We start from the raw sequence: 17,452 nt of genomic DNA, 5'->3' as shown, positions 1-17,452 counted from the left end.
GCATAACTCCAGAGTGTCCTTCCTGATCTTGCCATTTCAACTGTCTTGCACTCATATCCGGAGCTTTGCATAACCTAGACCTTGCAAAGTTTGTGAGGAGGCTTTCACTGGCCATCCTGAGGTCCAATCTTTCTTGGCAATAATACTCCTATCTGTTCCTGTATCGAGCAGACCTAGAATCTTCTTGCCATCAATTGTCAACTCCAATATAGGTTGTTGATCCAAATCAAGAGATAAAAAGGTAAAATCATTTCCAGTAGAACCAAAACCTTTCTCCCCTCTTTCCCTTTTATGTGTGGCAAAGCCCCCGTGTAGACTAGGTAAGATGACAAGTTGTGCAATCCTGTCTCCTGGAGAGATGACTATAATCCTGTGAGGGGAAGATACCATGATCTTCACTACTCTGACTTCCTCATACGCCCCTGAAGAAGCCACACCCACAGGCAATATTGTGCAGGCTCACTGCTATGCATAATCAGGCCATCTGCTACGTAGGGCAACGTCAGATCTTGCCATACCCACTGTCCTATCACATGCACCGATGTGACAGGCTCTGATTGGAGAAGGCAGAGGGATTTAAGGGTGGTGGAGGAGAGGCTTGGGGGCTTTTTGAAGAATGTAAGGGTTCCTGAATAAACTGCGTTGGGAAGAAGAACTTCATGTGTTGCTGTTTCTTTCCCCGGGTCGGAGTGGACAGTGACACTACTCCAGTATAATCAGGGTCAATAACACCTGGGTGCATGATAAGGCCTCTCAAGGCAGAGGATGAACGTCCTAGAAGCAGGCCTACCGTATCAGGCTCTAGGGGTCCCTTAAAGTCTGACACTACCAGTTGGACTCCCATTTGGGGAGTCAGTATGAGTCTGGTGGTGGCACGGAGGTCCAATCCTGCCAAACCTGCAGTGGCCCTCTGTGGTCCCTCGGGTGACGGAAGGACGGCCACCTCTCGTGATTCTGCTCTTTGTCCTGACTCTCTACTGCCCCATATATTTGCAGGCCCTGGGGATGTGGACCCCGCTGCCCGTGTTTTGGACGGGCTCCACCATAACCTTGGGTAAAAGGCTGCCTGTTAATGTTCTTTATTGAGTGGCACTCATTAGCCCAATGGTTCCCCTTTTTGCATTTTGGACATAGCCCAGGCTGCCTAGGGAGTTGGTTGTTTCCTGTACTCTCTGTACTTCCTCTTTCAGGACACTGTCTTTTAAGGTGTCCCATCTTGCCACATTTAAAGCAAGTGCCAGAACTTCCTCTTTTATTCTGGGTCAGCTGGACCACCGCGGCTGCAAGGCCAGCATTAGTTAACGGTCCCCCCAACTCTCGGCAGACCTTCATCCATGCTTCCAGTCCCTTATTCTTAAAATGAGTGATAGCAGCTCTACATTCTTTTGTGAACTGCTCATACACTAACTGTTTTATCAGGGGCATAGCGGCATCAGGATCCCCAAAAATTCTACCTGCAGCCTCCACTAAGTGAGCCACGAAATCTGAAAATGGTTCCATAGGTCCCTGTAGAATCTTAGTCAAGTTGCCACTTACTTCCCCTTTATTAGGTAAAGACTTCCACACCTTAATGGTGATCTGATTTACTTGCTCAAACATTTGCACAGGATATTCTGTCTGCTGGTTGGCAAATCTTCCTTGTCCCAGCAACATATCCCTATCTCAAGCAGGATTATCATTCCTCTGATTGGTAGCAACCTGCTCTGTAGCATACTCAATGAGGAACGCCTTCCAATCCAGATATTGCCCAGGGCTCAAACAGGCATGAGCCAAGCTACTCCAATCACTAGGTGTCATACAATGTCTATTTAATGCCTCAACTTGAGCCAGAGTGAACGAGGCCGTAATGTCATACGTCCTAACTGATTCTGCCAAAAACTTTATGACCTTAAAATCAAGAGGCTCCTCATAGAGATTAGCTTGAGCATCTTGAAAAACTGGACAAGCAAGTTGCAACTCCGATCTCACTGCTCGCCACACCTCTGGGCAAAATGAACATCCCGAGCCTCCAATAGGGGCGCTCGGGGCATTATATGGTGGAGGAGTGGGAGCCACTACCCCTGGTGGCCCTGCAGTTGTCTCTGGGTCTTTGTCTACCTCCCTTTTCTTCTTTCCTTCTTTCAGAGAGTGTTTCTCTACCTTTTCAATCAGAGCTTGAAGCTCCTCATCAGTATCTGACCAGTCTGTGTCAGAATCCTCCTTCCCACTCGACTTAACCGAGTGCTCCTCTTTCAGCATTTCCAGGGCAGTCTGTCCCTCTTCTACTGCCTTGCAGCACCTCTGATCCTCCAAACAGTTCCTGATAAGCTTCCACACAGGTCTGACCCCTGACTTGAGCGTTCCCTGACCCCATGTAAAATCTAGATCCTTTCCCAATTTATCCCAACAAGTGATAGTTAAATTACCGGAAACTGCGAACCAAGGAGCAATGATATCACACTCATCCAAAAACCTCTCAAGGGTGCTTCTCTTAAGCTTCAAATTTTTGGATAACAGCAGCTCCTGAAGAGCCAAAAAAAATTGGGTGCGACTGTGAAGCACCCATGATCACTTCCTCTTTAGCTTTGGCCTGCTGCTCTGCAAGGCACTTTACTTTCAGTTCACTACTATAGCGAACCGGTCTTGCTCTTTCACAGAGACTTTATTGCCGCTCAATTTTCCATGGTCTTTATAGTCCCACCTTACCTTGGGAACTTACCAGCGCTGCCCTGACTGCTAAAGTTCTGAGCTATCTAGGAGGATCCCCGTATGGGCCACCACTTGTCGCATCTGTCTCGACCAGCAAGAAAGACGCAACCCTTTGAGCTCTTCTTTAGGCAGTTTGCTCGGGAACCTTGAACAATCTTCTGATCCCGGGGCCCACACCCAACGGCCTTAAATACTTTTGCATCAGCCAACCTCTAAAAGCCATGTGGGAAAAGCAGATAGGCCATTTGTATGCGGAAGCAACCAGATGCATCAAGCTTAGCCAAATAAGGACCTGTTTACCACTGAGAGCACTTGCTTTCAGGCTAGCAGAAGGTGGAAGCTGGTGCCATCTCATGGTGTGGCACATCGAAGCTCTCCACAGTAGGGAAGCATAGTGGCTAGGAATGTTTAGGTTAAAGGATGGAAAACTTGTGAAATGGATTCCTCATACTACATAGGTCAAGAAGCAAGCAGAACTTGGTTGAGCTAGAATTCTTAAGCTTCACCTCTACTGTGAGATAAGACCCATACTCCAAAGATTTTACACACTTGCAGATCAGCAACAGCTTGGGACCAACCAACTGCTCAAACACCCAAGTCCCTCAGGGACATTTTGCGTTCAATCACTGCACCCTCCATTACATAACTTAATAGATTTATCATTGTGGTCTTCAACATGGCACAGCAACTGTCAGTCAGGACAGCCATTTTCCTGTCACTAAAGGACTCTTTTTTTCTTTGTAAAAAAGTGTTTTTACCTGGATGTATTATATCCCTTGCTTTTTCCTTTGTTAGAAATTGAATCCACAGACTTGAAAATGGTCAAGGGTTTTACCATCAAGCCATAATCTCTGCCTTTTGATTTTTTGAGAGACAGTCTTGTTATGAAGTCCAGGTTCACTTGACACTTGTAAAGTAGCCTGGGTCATCTTGAATTTGTGACTCTCCTGCCTCATCCCCTAGAAATGCTCTGAATGCAAGCCTGAATCACCATTTCTTGCTTGCAGTATAGTCTTGTCTCACTAATACATCGATCATGATTTTCTTATGGAGGTAAGGTTGCCATGGTGATACACTTTATGTTTGGAGCGCTGTTTTACTGAAGCAGTTGTAATGTGTTCCCCATGTTCACAATGCATGCTCTTCTCTTTAAATGTCATTTCTGCTCATCTCAAATGTAAGATATAGGGGAAAACTAACTGAACATGGAGAAAATTTGGATTAAGTGAAGAGATAATCACAGCTAGAGACTCTCGAGAACTATGCATTTATTTTCCCAGCTTGTTCAGTATTTGTATTTCATAGACAAACACAAATCACCATCTTGAAGGTTTCTGGGTCTGGGATTTCAGGAATGCCTTGTCCACAGATAGGAGTCTCAAACATTTTGAATTTCTGTGTATGGGAAAAGAAGAAAACAGCACATGTGATGAGTTTAATTTAACTGGGTACAGACAGCAGGGTTCTCTGCAGGAAAGCAAATTGGCCTTGGTGGAGAATGGAATCCTTCATATTTTCTACCATAAGCTACCATACACTTTGTTAAGAGAGTTAGAGGAGTCTTTGTAGGTTAGTACACCAATCTAAAGGTGCACATTTCTGTGTTTTCACTCAGTGATAATTGTCTTAGTTCATCTAACAGAAGTTCAGGTGCTGGAACAAGCTCTGGAGAGGGTCCCATGAGAATCTCTGGCTTGGCTGAGGACAGGGTGCGAACAGCCACTGCCTCTGCCGCTGCCTCTTACCACATCCCCACAGAGGAGAGGGGAGAATTCTGAAGGTGTTTATGGAGAACCTGCATCTTCTGAAGTGTTACAGCTCTTTGCTGAGCCGGGAGGTGCTGGCTAGCTAGCTGGGAAAAGAGTGCTTCTCTTTCCCAGTGTTACAGCTCTTGCTGAGCGGGTGAGGTGAGCTGGTGAGGTGCCCAGGTGAAGCTGGCAAAGAGGGGAGGATTCATGACAGAAGTTCACGACAAAGAGATGATTCTCGCACACACTTTACTTTTGAGATAGGCTAAATATATACAGTTTGGATGGGTTAAGGTTTGGCAGCAGGTAACCCCTACTGGCTTGGTCAGAGAGCTTGGGAAGCCTTATCTATATGTGCGAGAGCCTGGGGCACTATTCCTATGTGATCGATGGCCATAGACCTCTCTGTGATAGGGGCTGTGAAGGGCTGAAGCTGAGAAAGCCAGGAGCCCAGGAATAAAGCTGAACACCTTCCATCACAGGGGTTCTCTGGGGTTGAAACCTCATTCAACCACGTGCCTGGCTGTCTCTCTTGGCTCACCAACCCACATTCAAGATAGTTTTGAGGGGAAGAAGGTCAGAGGAAGGCTTGTGGTAGGGATGCTAGGTGCTCACCTGAGCTGCAGGGGCTGCTGTATTCAGCCAAAGCCACTTCATCTGAAAGACATGGGAGCCAAATGTGAGAATGGGAGTTTTTGAGGGATTTTGTGGAGGGTAGGTGATGTGTTAGGACTGACCACTTTCCTCAATCAGGACCTGGATGATTGCTGAAAAGTCATTTCTCTGGGGACATCAGACAAATCAAAGGAGGGATTTTCTCCCCTTGAAGCCACTGGTTGACACTTTTATCCTGGGCCAGCAAGATGGCTCAGTGGGGAAAGGTGCTTGCAGCCATGCCTGATGATCTCAGTGAGTTCAGTCTTCAGGATCCTCATGGCAGAAGCAGAGAATCCATTTCCCCAAATGGTCCACTGACCTCCACAGGCACCAGGATGTGCCAACCTCTCACACAATAAAGAAACAAATGTATAACAACACTGGAGTCATTTACCCTGTAGTGAAAAATCAAAGTATGCTTCTCTTACAGTGTTTGAACAGAGTACTAGCCAAGATCTTTGGAAATATACATCCTTTCAGATTCCATTGTATGTTTTTGCTTTTCCTTCAATATTTCTTGAATTATTCTAGTCTGAAACATTTGATGTATAACTCTTCCCTTCACAGAAAACCCTCCATTTAATTCCCAAGCTCTGGCTTTGCTCTCTTTCTTTGTTCACCATCGAGCACACAATCTACAATTCTCATCTTTTTATACTTTCTGTGATTATTCATACAACTCTTCCATCTTCCCATTGTTGTATTCATAAGAAGATTTGTCCATTTTTTCAACCTATAGACCCTACTTGTTATAAGGTTTTGTCCCTTGGGTTATTTGGACATGGCACATGATTTCTTGGACAAACATAGCATGAGTAGCTGAATTAGCTCAAAATTTATAAATGGTTGTCTGGCCTACATAATGGGTCAGTGCTTGAACAACAATTGTTCTTAATAATGGGTATGATGGCATATGTCTGTAATATCAGCATTTGGACAGACTGAGAATTTGGGCCAGCCTGGGCTACATAGTGAGAAACTGTAAAAAAAACAAAACAAAACAAAAAACAAGACAAAAAAAAAACAAAAACAAAACACTACAAAAAACCCCAAATAACTAAAAGGACAGCAAGTTTCTTTGGGATCCACTACCATCTCTTGCTCACCTGTCTCATAGTAGTCATAGACTTTCACAATGGCTGGCTGCAGGTTCCTTACTGGGATGTCTTGTTGAATGATGAAGGAGAAGGCCAGTGTCTGATTGGTCACCTGGGAAAGAGAGAGAAAATGATCCAGACTCAGGAAAGGGGCCATTGTTTTTCTTCAGCATGACTCAGTTATGCATCGGATAGCATTTAACCCCACAGTCACTGTCTTCAGTAACTGTCCACCTATGTGGACGGTGATATGGTGATATGGATGTTAGACTGGGACTTGAGGTACTGAAGTAGAGGCTTCTGTGAGTATATTAAAGTTCCAGTCTATTAAACCATTCCAAAAATCCATATTCCTCCTTAATGTATAATATTTAACTTTGTCCATTGTGAGAGTTAAACTCTTTGACTTTCTGACTTGGAACTCTATGCTAAGTCCTAGGAAAGCTAGCAATGAGGAAAGAAGATTTAAAAATTTGTTTGACTGTATATAAAATCTCTCTCTGTCTCTCTGTCTCTCTGTCTCTCTGTCTCTCTCTCTCTCTCTCTCTCTCTCTCTCTCTCTCTCTCTCTCTCTCTGTGTTTGTGTGTGTGTGTGTTTGTGTACTGAGGGAGCCCAGAAGAGGGAATCAGACCTCTTGGAACTGGAGTTAAAAACAATTTTTGGTTGGTATGGTTTCAGGGAACTGAATTCTGGTCTTCTGCAAGACCAGTAAGTGCCCTTAATGCTGAGTCATGTCTCCAGGCCAGAGAAAATAGAACTCAAAGTATCATGTAGTATGAGGGAATGCACTTCTGATTATAAAGGCTTCCTTCTGAATTGCTTTTCTTCTGCTATGGGCTTCCCACTTGGACTCACCAAGAAAGACTGTCCACATTGGCATGTAGAGGAAGGCAGGAAGTACCCTCACCTAAACTACATAGATCAGGCAAAGACTGTCCACCTCGGCATGTCTAAGGAGGCAGGAAGGAACCGTACCTGATCCAGATATAATAAGACGTTGTTGTTGCTCACTTCTGTTCTGCTCAAGTGCTCTAATTTTTCAAGCTGAAAATGAGAGAAAACCCCTGTTTTACTGAAAAAAGCAAAAGCCTTGGGGGTGAGGGAGGTAAATGAACTGTGGGACTGCAGGTGATAAAAAGGGGATGTTATTGAATTCACTTAAAGGAATGGGAAGAAGTCTTTTCAGTAAGAATGAACATATGTATAGAAAATTGTGAATGCTATTCTATTAAAGGCCCGACTGAATATAATCTGATGTAGTAATAGTTATTTTTGACTTTTGTTTGAACATAAAAATAATCATCCATTTGGCAGTACTTACCCCATATTCTCTGAGCTCTGCTATCAACCTTACCTTGTTAATTTTCGTAGTTCTTAAAACATCTAAAACTACAACTTCAATTTTGTCATTTAATAATATTTTTCCTTGAATCATATTCACCAGTTTAATTACACTTTAAAAGTTACTTTTAGCTAGATTGTTGACTCAATGATCGCAGACACCTTTCTTATGTTTCTTGTGCTGGCTGCTATCACAATCCATACCTATATCAATCAGTATTTTAACAACATCAAGTGTGTTAAGTGAGTGCTAACATTGCTCTTACATGGGTTGACATAATTATGATGGTGTTGGTAGGCTCCTAGTCTGAGGATACAGAGAATCCAAACATTTCATCTCTGCTTACCTTTTTCACTGTTGGTTTCAATGGGATGAAACCAGATACCATCTTCACATCAGCAATTACCATGTTGGAGGCTGGACGGCTCCCTGTGTAACTACAGACCAGAGAAGTAGACAGGAATCATTTTAATAGTTTGAATCTTGCCTCCTTTGAGGTCCAGCAGTAATTCCTGATATAGCCTCTGTGATTTTTCCATACCTTAAAAATATATGATCTTTATAGTCAATATATATAGTCTGCATAACAAAATTATCTGGAGAGTGCATTAAAATGGCTGGATCTGCCCGGGATGCTGGTGAGACAGCAGTCTGCTTAGCTGGTAAGAGAACTAATATCAAAAACAAGTATGTATGGAGCCTGAGAGGTGATGGCTGACATTGTCCTTTGTTTTACACACACATGCTGGCACACATACACACACACACACACAAGCACACACATATGTATGATGATAAGTCACGCTATGGATTGGATATATTCTTTCCATCCAAGATCCCTTCATTTTCTGCAGTTGGACCCTGTTACAGGCTATATTTTGTTTGAAGTTTTTGATGAGAGTCAGAAGAACTGAATGTCTTTTTCTTAAAAAAAAAAATGGAATTTTAAAAGACCAGGAAGGCGATTCTTTGTTGGTGAAGAAGAATAACCCATGTTAAGGTCTCATGGAAAAGGATAATGTATTATTTTATTATGATAGAGGGCAAGAAACAATCTCTAAACGTAGACTTATTAGAAATAATATTTTTACAATTCTTCATTGTTCATTTAGCTGAATTTCAGTATTTTTATTCATTTTTTTACAGACAAAGCAAAAATGTTAATGAAGACACCCATTTAGATACCTTTGAACCTGTTGCATGAAGAGCTCTAGGAAGACAGCCCTATGGTAGCTGAGAGACAGAGTCAGATGCTCATACAGACACACACACACATGCCTATCGCATACCTGATTTCTAGTGAGATCTGGAAGCTGTTGTGGCCTTTGGGATTATTACAAGTTAGAGGTGTTGTCTGTACCCGTAGAGCAAATGCAGCCTCCTGTTTCTTCAATTGCATGTTGTATCTCAGTGCAGTCTGTTAAGTAGTGAACAGAAATACTTCACCTCCATTGCACTGCATCGTTGGATCAATTTTTACAGTATGAGCATAATGTGTGCAGGTAGTCAAAGTCAGACTTTCCATTTTGGGGAAGGAGGCTCACAGCTGCTGCATACCCACAACTTCCCAGAATCTTACCTGAGCATACACACATCCTTCACCTGACACACTGATGGTATAGTCCCCAGGAATGTCTGGTAATGGGACCTGCTGCAGTAACAGGCGATTATTGTTCTCTACTTGGAACTTTTGGGAAAATGACCCTGAAGACTGGATGGTCACCAAAGAAGATTTCTGGCTTCTGGAAAAAGTAACTGCTCCATATTTGGACAGAGCATCAAGGGCCACCACAGTGTCCTGACAGGAATGAATAAAAACGTTCAGGATAGCATCCATTTGGAAGGTCTTGAGCTCTTCCCAAAGTTCATTCTAGCTCTGACAAACTTTCAGGAGATTTTGTCTCTAATTATTTGAGCTTTAGATTTAATTTCAGGCTTTTATGTAGAATATATTTGAGAGTGAAAAACATTCACATGTTTTTTCCTCCTTAGGGTATCCTAGCATATGCAAATCAACCTCTACAGCCAGCAGAAAATATAAATACAAATTAGATTTTCGACCCAGCATTTGTTTTTTTCTTCCGATTTTCCCAGGTTCCAATGGTTTCACCCTCTATCTTCCCACAAAATCATGCCCCTTGTCTCCTCAACAAACTTGCATTTGCCCTTGCTGAATCATGAAGACATACAAACAGCATGACCAAGTGCCTGTCCTGATTCAGTCTTATTAAATAGAAAAAAAATCTATGATCTAGGGTTGTCCTTCACTGCCTTGCTCCTCAGTGGCATGCTCTGTGCAAGTGTACTTCATGCTCCAGGAAGGATCTCTGTCACATGATCCTTCCTAATCCAGGGAGCTCCAGGTGCTGTCCTGAGAACAGAGTCCAAAAAGAGAGTAGATGCATGCAGCGAGGGTTTTATAATCACAACACTTACTGTCTATTGAAAGGAGGGAAAGAACTGAGCTTCAAGTCATGGAAGTTTTATTTTTGTACATTGTATTTCTCCTTTAGAGGACTCTACTGTTTCACTATACTTCTCTGGAGGCTTATTCTGTCCTATATGCCCAGAATAAATCGTAGTTATTATGGTAGATGTGTATTTTTGGAGGTGGGAGATATTACCTTGTGAGAGTTATACTGTCTAGATGATAAAGTGGATAGTTTACAGTCCTGGCTGTTCCCAAGTATCAAGAGGTGAAGTGGGACAGCAGGATCTCTGGCTTGCTTCGAGAAAACCTGAGGGTGATCTCCCCTTCCACAAGATTAAGGAGAATCTATCAGGAGAAGCGAAACAGCTGTACCTAAGGTCAGTAGGTCAATAGACACGTCGGTTTGGTCTTAGGCTTCCACATGCTATTCTAGAGTGTGGATAATATGTCTAGGATTCTGGATACTCCAGGATTTTTGACATTGTTTTATATTAAGGATTGGATCTGGGTTAGAAGTTTTAGACAACATAGGCCTGTTTCACTAACTGTGGTCTGAAGAGAACTCCTGTGGCCGGGCACAGGAACTAGGACAATTTATTATGGAATACAGGAGCCCTCACTTCCCACAGACACAAAATATCCACGAGTAACATGTCCTTGTTCTTCTCTCCTCTTTCCCTTTGTCTCTTTGTCTCTTTCCCTGCATCTCTTGTTCAAATCCCCTAAGTCCATAGGAACTCTGATGAAAAACCACCGACCTGTGTGGAGGAGAAGCCACCATGGGAATTCTGCTGCTTTGTTAGCCACTTGATGGTGCTCATTGACAAAGTCAGGTCCTCAGGGGCTGGGGCTGGCTGGGCAGTGAGTCGAGCCAGGACAACATAGGCACTCATTTCTACTTCAGCAGAGGCAGCCTGGGGTTTGTACAAAGTGTCCTCGGACTTCCTTGGTTTCTGAGGTCTTTCCCAATGGGTAGAGTTGTCTTAGGGTAAAAATAGAGAAATAATGAAAAGTCTGAGTGGTCAATGACTGCATGTCCATATGCAGAAAGGAGGAAATATAAAAGTTTTTAAAGGTTTTAAAAATTTCACTCAGAATACGCCCACGTTTACTAATCCACAGTAAAAATCTTCAGTTGGTGTTATGGGACATGATTGAGAAAAACCATGGACAGAAATGTGTAAGTTATTAATTAAATTACATCTGCAATGGTGCTCTAGCAGAGCTGGTGAAGGGACAGTAGCAGACATGATTCTTTTACTCATTAATTCCTTCACACCCAACAAAATGTCACTTGTTCAGCTTTCAAACCAAATGACTACTAAAGTTTCCCAGAGAGGTCACAGTTGCCACTGAAATAACAAAACCTCAATGCATCTTTCCTCTTTTGTTTTCTTCATAGTCTTTGCTGCTCCTGGTAGGTTTATAGGTAGCAGAGAAAAGCTGGGCTTTAACTGCATTCACCTTTGTAACAGAGTTAGACCTGCATGTGTTCTACTGTGATATTGTATTTGTTGATACTGGTCACACTATCAGAAAATACCAAACAGAAGGCTTTTGTTTACAAGGAAGACTCATTTCTTAATGGGGCATCCCAAGGAGAAACCTCAGTGTGCCATAGAGAGGGGACTGACATGTAATGCTCTTTCCACACTCCATATGCTCCCCTGTTTTCCTTCACTGGAGCTGGATGGAGACAAACATGAGAACACACATTCCTACCTTCTTTTATAGCTTCCTTATCAAGTGACTTCAGGATTTCATTTCTCTTATCCTGGTTCCCCGCCAGGGCAAAAGCATAGGCCATCAATGCTTTGGTGTACACAAAGCTGCCATTTCCTCCTTGCTCTATGGTCTTCCACGATGACTCCAGGCAGCTCAGGGCTTTGGAGACGACAGGATGCTGTTGGCAGAACAAGGAAAACTGAGCTATGGGAAAAGGTCCTAGCAGGTCCTGGGACAAATATGGAGGATATAGTGTTTATGCTTTTCAAATAAACCCTCCTTCTCCTCCCCTTCCCTCCCTTCTCCTTCCTCCCCACTCTTTCTCCATCCCTCCCTTTTTTACCCTCCTTCCCTCTCCCTTCTTTCCTCTCCTTCCCTGTTTTTTCCTTTCTTCTTCCCTCCCTTACTTCCTTTACCCTCCCTACTCCTCTTCTCCTTCCCCTCTCCTCCCTCCCTTCTTATTCCCCATTCTTTCTCCCACTCTCTCCTACCCTCTTCCTTCCCTTCTTTTGTCCCTCTCTTTATTTCCATACCTTGCTTTTCCTCCCTCTCTTTCTTCCTGTTCCTTCCCTTCCCCTCTTTTCCTTTTTCCCTTCCTCCCTTTTCTTTACTATCTTCTTCCTGCCATTGATTGTCTGTCTACCCTCTCCTCTATCTTTTGGGAGCCATTCCTTTTTATAAATTGCATTTCATTTAAGATGCAGACTAACAGGGACAGTATCAGAGCTTGTGTTTTCCGGTTGATCTTTTTAACATATCCAGGATTTCATTCAGCAAGTGGATGCTCATTAATGGAATCAGACAAATGCAAAGCATTGTAAAAGAATGAAAAAACAAGACAGCTACCACTTGGCTTTAGAAAAGTTACAAAGCCACAGGGTTTATACCACTCTTGGATGCTGGAAAAGCAACATGGCACCTACCGTGGCTGGAAGTGAACTTTCCAGAAGGGCTATGGTTATGTAGGCAGAGAGGGTCATTTCATCATCTACTCCCCCCTGCAAACAAGGAGTAAAATCAGCAGAACATACAGCAAGCAATCCATCAACACTGCCTTCCCCGCTCGTGGCCAATCCATGTATTCAATGGAAGTTCCCATTCATATCCCCATTATGAAAAAATACATTCCCTACCTAGAGGCTTATTCCTCCCCATGGTAGTTAGTATGACCTGACTTTAAGTTGTTATTAGATCATCAGTTCAGAAAAGATCACCTTCAACTCCTTGTGGAAGAGTGACCCAGAGTTCTGGAAGCAGCCATTGTCCTTCTGCTGCTGGGAGAGCCAGGTGAAGGCTTGGGTGATGTGTGACTCATCAATGAAGATGAAGGCTCGAGCTTGGGCAAAAGACTTGAGCACAAAGGCTGTGAGCCTGATGGGAGAGAGAGGGAGAGTGGGGGATGAAGCTTTAGTTCTGAATCAGTTCCTCCACACATGGGTTTTCAGGGGCTGGGTCTACACCCATGAGCAATCAGTCTAAGTGTCTCCAAGAAGAACAGCTGGACAGTGACTCTGGCTCTTCCAAAGAAGTCTTCCATTCCTTGGTCCATTTGGATGGGCACTCACTAGGTGTGGTTTCAGGTGCTTCCTGCTTTCCTTTCTCATTGCTCCTATCCAGCACCCTCTGGTGTTTAGGTGACACACCTGCATGCTTATCCTAGGCTTTCCCAACTTCCTGTGATTTCCTTTGTAGATAAGAATAATCTCCTTTCCAAAAACCCCAGCTATATGGTTTCTGCCTTAAAAAATTAGGTCCCTTTTCTTGGTTTATCTCTCATTTATGCCAGCCTCTTTTTCCTCTCTCACCTGTCATTCATTTGTTTGTTTTAATCTAAATAATCTTGTGTTTTTGTTTTGTTTTGTTTTTTGTTTTTAAGTTACTGAATAATTTTTTTAAAGATTTATTTATTTTATGCATGTGAGCACACTGCTGGTGTCTTCAGACAAACCAGAAGAGGATTGTTGGGAATTGAACTCAGGACCTTTGGAAGAGCAGTCAGTGCTCTTAACCACTGAGCCATATGTATAGCCACCAATAGTACATTATTATGCAATGCCAGGTAACATGAAGAATGGCATCAGCTTTTCAAGTCTTAGTTATCAGCATCTTTGGATGCTCAGCCAAGTGTAGCCAGGCACTTAGTATATTGATGAATGATGTTGGAGAGAAATGAAAACGCCAGCTTACTGAAGCCAGTTAAGCACATGGTACAGAGGCAAAGCAGATGAGCCTTGAGGGGATCTTACTCCTGCAGTCTATGACTTGTGTTACCTCAGACATGTCCCTCTCAGGTCCAGGCATCTGCTAGACTCCCATGAAACAAGATGCATGTATAGCTGCTGTGAGGTACAAGTGTTGTACAAGGCCTGGCATACAGTGGACCATTCTTACCAAGTGTTTCCTTGACTCTGGCCGTATTGATCCCCGAAGGCGCTGTAGGAGCCATCCTTGTGTTTGTAGTTCAGTTCCCTCTGATAACCTGGAATAGAAGGCTTTGGGTGTGTTCTGAAGACACTGATACATCAGGGAATGGCAGGCAGTAAATTTGAAGTCAGAGAGACCCTCATGTACCCTGGCTTGTAGGACTGACTGAGAACATTGCTCAGCTCTCCCCTCCAATGCTAAGCCCATTTCTAGACATTTATAGAGAGAATATTTACAAGAACCAGGTGTAGTTTCTGAGCCTTACTGACCAGCTCTGAGGAAGCCAAGGGCCTTGGACTTGATCTTCAGAGTCAGCTGGTTGGTTTCATTCAGATATTTCAGTACATAGATGTTGGGAACAAAAAGGACCATGTTCTGCTCCCCACAGCCATAGGGCATCTGGAGAAGATTTTGTGTGTTTTTTATGGCTGAACTCAAGATATCACCTGGAAGGGAGAGGCATGACATCAGAATAGCCATTTTCTTCAAGAACAAGATAACATATTTAATAAAGTCACTTCTCTGTGATGTGAAGGAATTTTATGGGTGATGTGTGCTGGAACCCAGTGGTGTAGTGGTTTATTTCCTGCTATATTAAACTCAGTATTTTGGGAGGAGCTAATGTGGGAGTAGTAATGAGAAGGAAGAGGAGAAGCTAGGGAAAAGGAAGAGGAGAGAGAGGGTAAATGGCAGCAGATGTACATGTGTCTCCAGCAGTCTAAGGTAGTTGTAAGGTAGTTGTAAGGTTAGGTATTGGGTAACATCTCTAATTGTGTGGGCTTGTTATTTGAGCATTACCAAATATATAAAGCTACTATATAATCTTTCAACATTAGAGTTTCATTTCTTCTGGGCAATGCATGGGTGATGTGATGATCTGGGCTCTGCAAAGCCTTGTGGAGACAGTGTGGAAAATTGCTGAAGCCATCTCCCATGGGGCATCTAGTGGGTGCCCGGGCTGATGTTTCTGGCTGGCCGTTTCTAGCTGTGACACACCAGTGGCCCCTGGCCTCTTCCAGCTGTGGAGCGCTTAGCTTCAGGTCATGGAACATGGCAGCTTGAGCTAGGCAGAGATGCTGCCGCTTAGATGGTCGGTCCACACAGCCCCATTTATTAAATATTACCGGTATTATTTAGTGAGTATTGAGGATGTTAAAGAGATCAAGTGTAGTAGTTTAGAAGGTGCACTTGGAATCATGGAGGGGACAGGGCAGTGGTAGTGACTATTGTTCCAAGTCTCCCAGGGATGAATTGACTCACCCATCACAGAGAAGTGGGCTCTGGCTGAATCTTTCACTACTGTTGGTGGGAGCACCAGGGACAATTTTTCTGACACCTCAGCATCTTAATAAGCAAAACAAACAGGTAGATGATCATCTCTGTTCTCTGCACATCTAAAGTGCCCTGAGATCAGTGGATTCAGAACCGTGTCTTAAGCTCTGAGTTCTTGCCTCCCTAGAACAAATGATCTTGAGGTAAGTATCACAAATCCACATTTCCTGGTACCACAGGCTTGTCAAGCTCCATCACCTTCCCTTTCATCACCCATTGCTTTGAAGCAAAGCATCTGTACAAAGTGGAGTGTGTGAGCCTCTGGGATCTGTGATCCTCTACTTCTACCAATGCCCTACTTAGTTATTTTAATAAACACATGATACTGTCTTATTGACTGAATTTTGGTTTAGGAAAACCCTGTATGTGTGTGTGTGTGTGTGTGTGTGTGTGTGTACTTTCACATAAGTTAGTGTTTTCTGGCAATGGGGAACCTCAATTGAGACAATGCCTCCCTAACACTGGGCTGTAAGCCAGTCTTGAAGCTTTTCTTTTTAAATAATAGATGTGGCAGGTCCTGGCCTAGTGTACACCCTCTGTGGTGTATAAGAAAGCAAACTGAGCAAGGGCAGAGCAAGCTAGAAAGCTGCACCACTCCAGAGCTTCTTCTTCAGTTCCTGCTTCCAGATTCCTGCCCTGACTTCACTTCATGATGGACTGTTGTCATGTAAGCTGATCAACTCTCCAAGTTGCTTTTGGTTATGGTGTTTTATCACAAGGATGGAACCCTAAAACAAAGCAATGTGTGAGTAAACATCCCACATGTCAGAATAAGGGAACGGAGAAACCCTGAGCCGTTGTTTGTTCTTCCTGTTCCCTGAGTTGCTTGGGAGGCTCTCTGATCTCTTCCATGCAGGTGTCATGGACGCTTTCCTACTGAAGGGATGGTGGGTACATTACATTGTAATCAGTAACTATGAGTGGAAGCAGAGCTGACCAGTGGGAATAATAGGGCTTTTGTTATCTTATGTTTGCTTAAAAAAAATTATCTCCAGTTACACACCCCGCCCCTTCCTGCTTTTTCTTTCATGGAAAATATTTAAAGGATTTTAGTATTATATGATGATTTTCTTCCACCCACCATATTAGGAACTGCTACATTAGTTTGCTTGCTTTACACAGAAATTTGCTTTATTTAATCTCTTTTGTTAACTTTCATATAACAATGGATTCTACATTAAATTAAAGTTATTATTCTAATTTCTTTATTCTTTTGATAAATACGTTTTGAGTAGACACTACAAGCACTTGCTAACAGAGGTGCCTGCAATGCTCATTATTGTAAGTGGACAGTCCCTGACCTTATGCTTGTCTGTCCTAGTGTCCAGTGAGCTTTCTCTTGTGTGATATGTTGCTATATTTCCAATCTAATGTTTAGCTTCCGGTGAGGAGCAGGGATAAAAAAGCAAGACATAAAAAGAAGCACTAGAGAAAAATGTTATGCTAAGTACATACCATGATTTAGCTTGGCTCATGTATGAAGCTTTTTCAGCCATATAAATCTTTGTTTTCTATTTATGATCTAACATAAAACAGATATAGTACTTCCCAAGACAGTCTCTATCTCTCTATCTTCTCTTTTTAGAGAAAATCTCAATTGTGACCTCTTCTCAGTCTTTCCTTTTCTATAACTTTGTAAGTACAGAGATGAAGAGGCTTCTGAATTCTTTTTTTTTTTTGGAGACAGGGTTTCTCTGTGTAGCCCTGGTTGTCCTGGAACTCACTCTGTAGACCAGGCTGGCCTCGAACTCAGAAATCCACCTGCCTCTGCCTCCCAAGTGCTGGGATTAAAGGCGAGCACCACCACCGCCAGGCCCGAGGCTTCTGAATTCTAAAACCAAATGGGGTTACAGTGAACCGTGAAGCCCTAAGTGAACGATACTCTTGAGCGCTGCATCGGGTAAACGATGATCTATATTCATGAGACTCCGTTTTGTTCATGTTTTAGGGCTATAAGGTATACACTATTCTGATTTTTTTTTATAAGAATATTGCAAGATCTCTTTT

At 43.0% G+C, this 17,452-nt stretch overlaps 1 protein-coding gene across 2 annotated transcripts in view; it reads right to left on the bottom strand.

The window, feature by feature from the left end:
- Nucleotides 1-3,939: 3,939 nt before the first annotated feature.
- Nucleotides 3,940-17,452, bottom strand: part of LOC114615335 (murinoglobulin-1-like) — a 50,517-nt gene continuing 37,004 nt past the window's right edge. Inside the window, exons 23-36 of one of the 2 annotated variants that reach the window (XM_028761054.1) lie at nucleotides 15,374-15,457; nucleotides 14,383-14,559; nucleotides 14,081-14,168; nucleotides 12,904-13,060; nucleotides 12,613-12,687; nucleotides 11,687-11,867; nucleotides 10,723-10,946; nucleotides 9,113-9,331; nucleotides 8,823-8,950; nucleotides 7,880-7,970; nucleotides 7,167-7,235; nucleotides 6,200-6,302; nucleotides 5,052-5,093; nucleotides 3,940-4,083 (exon numbers count right to left, since the gene is read on the bottom strand). In XM_028761054.1, the coding sequence (XP_028616887.1) occupies nucleotides 4,067-4,083; nucleotides 5,052-5,093; nucleotides 6,200-6,302; nucleotides 7,167-7,235; nucleotides 7,880-7,970; nucleotides 8,823-8,950; nucleotides 9,113-9,331; nucleotides 10,723-10,946; nucleotides 11,687-11,867; nucleotides 12,613-12,687; nucleotides 12,904-13,060; nucleotides 14,081-14,168; nucleotides 14,383-14,559; nucleotides 15,374-15,457 (1,655 nt within the window). In that variant the 3' untranslated portion in view covers nucleotides 3,940-4,066. Of the gene's footprint in view, nucleotides 4,084-4,668; nucleotides 5,094-6,199; nucleotides 6,303-7,166; nucleotides 7,236-7,879; nucleotides 7,971-8,822; nucleotides 8,951-9,112; nucleotides 9,332-10,722; nucleotides 10,947-11,686; nucleotides 11,868-12,612; nucleotides 12,688-12,903; nucleotides 13,061-14,080; nucleotides 14,169-14,382; nucleotides 14,560-15,373; nucleotides 15,458-17,452 lie in introns of those variants that run through there. The other variant, XM_028761053.1, reaches the window with a different exon arrangement.

Source organism: Grammomys surdaster, unplaced genomic scaffold, assembly GCF_004785775.1.
Source record: "Grammomys surdaster isolate TR1022 unplaced genomic scaffold, NIH_TR_1.0 126660, whole genome shotgun sequence".
NCBI classification, from domain to species: Eukaryota; Metazoa; Chordata; class Mammalia; order Rodentia; family Muridae; genus Grammomys; species Grammomys surdaster.
Note: the sequence above shows the minus strand (reverse complement) of the source record. Positions and strands in the feature narration are given on the sequence as shown.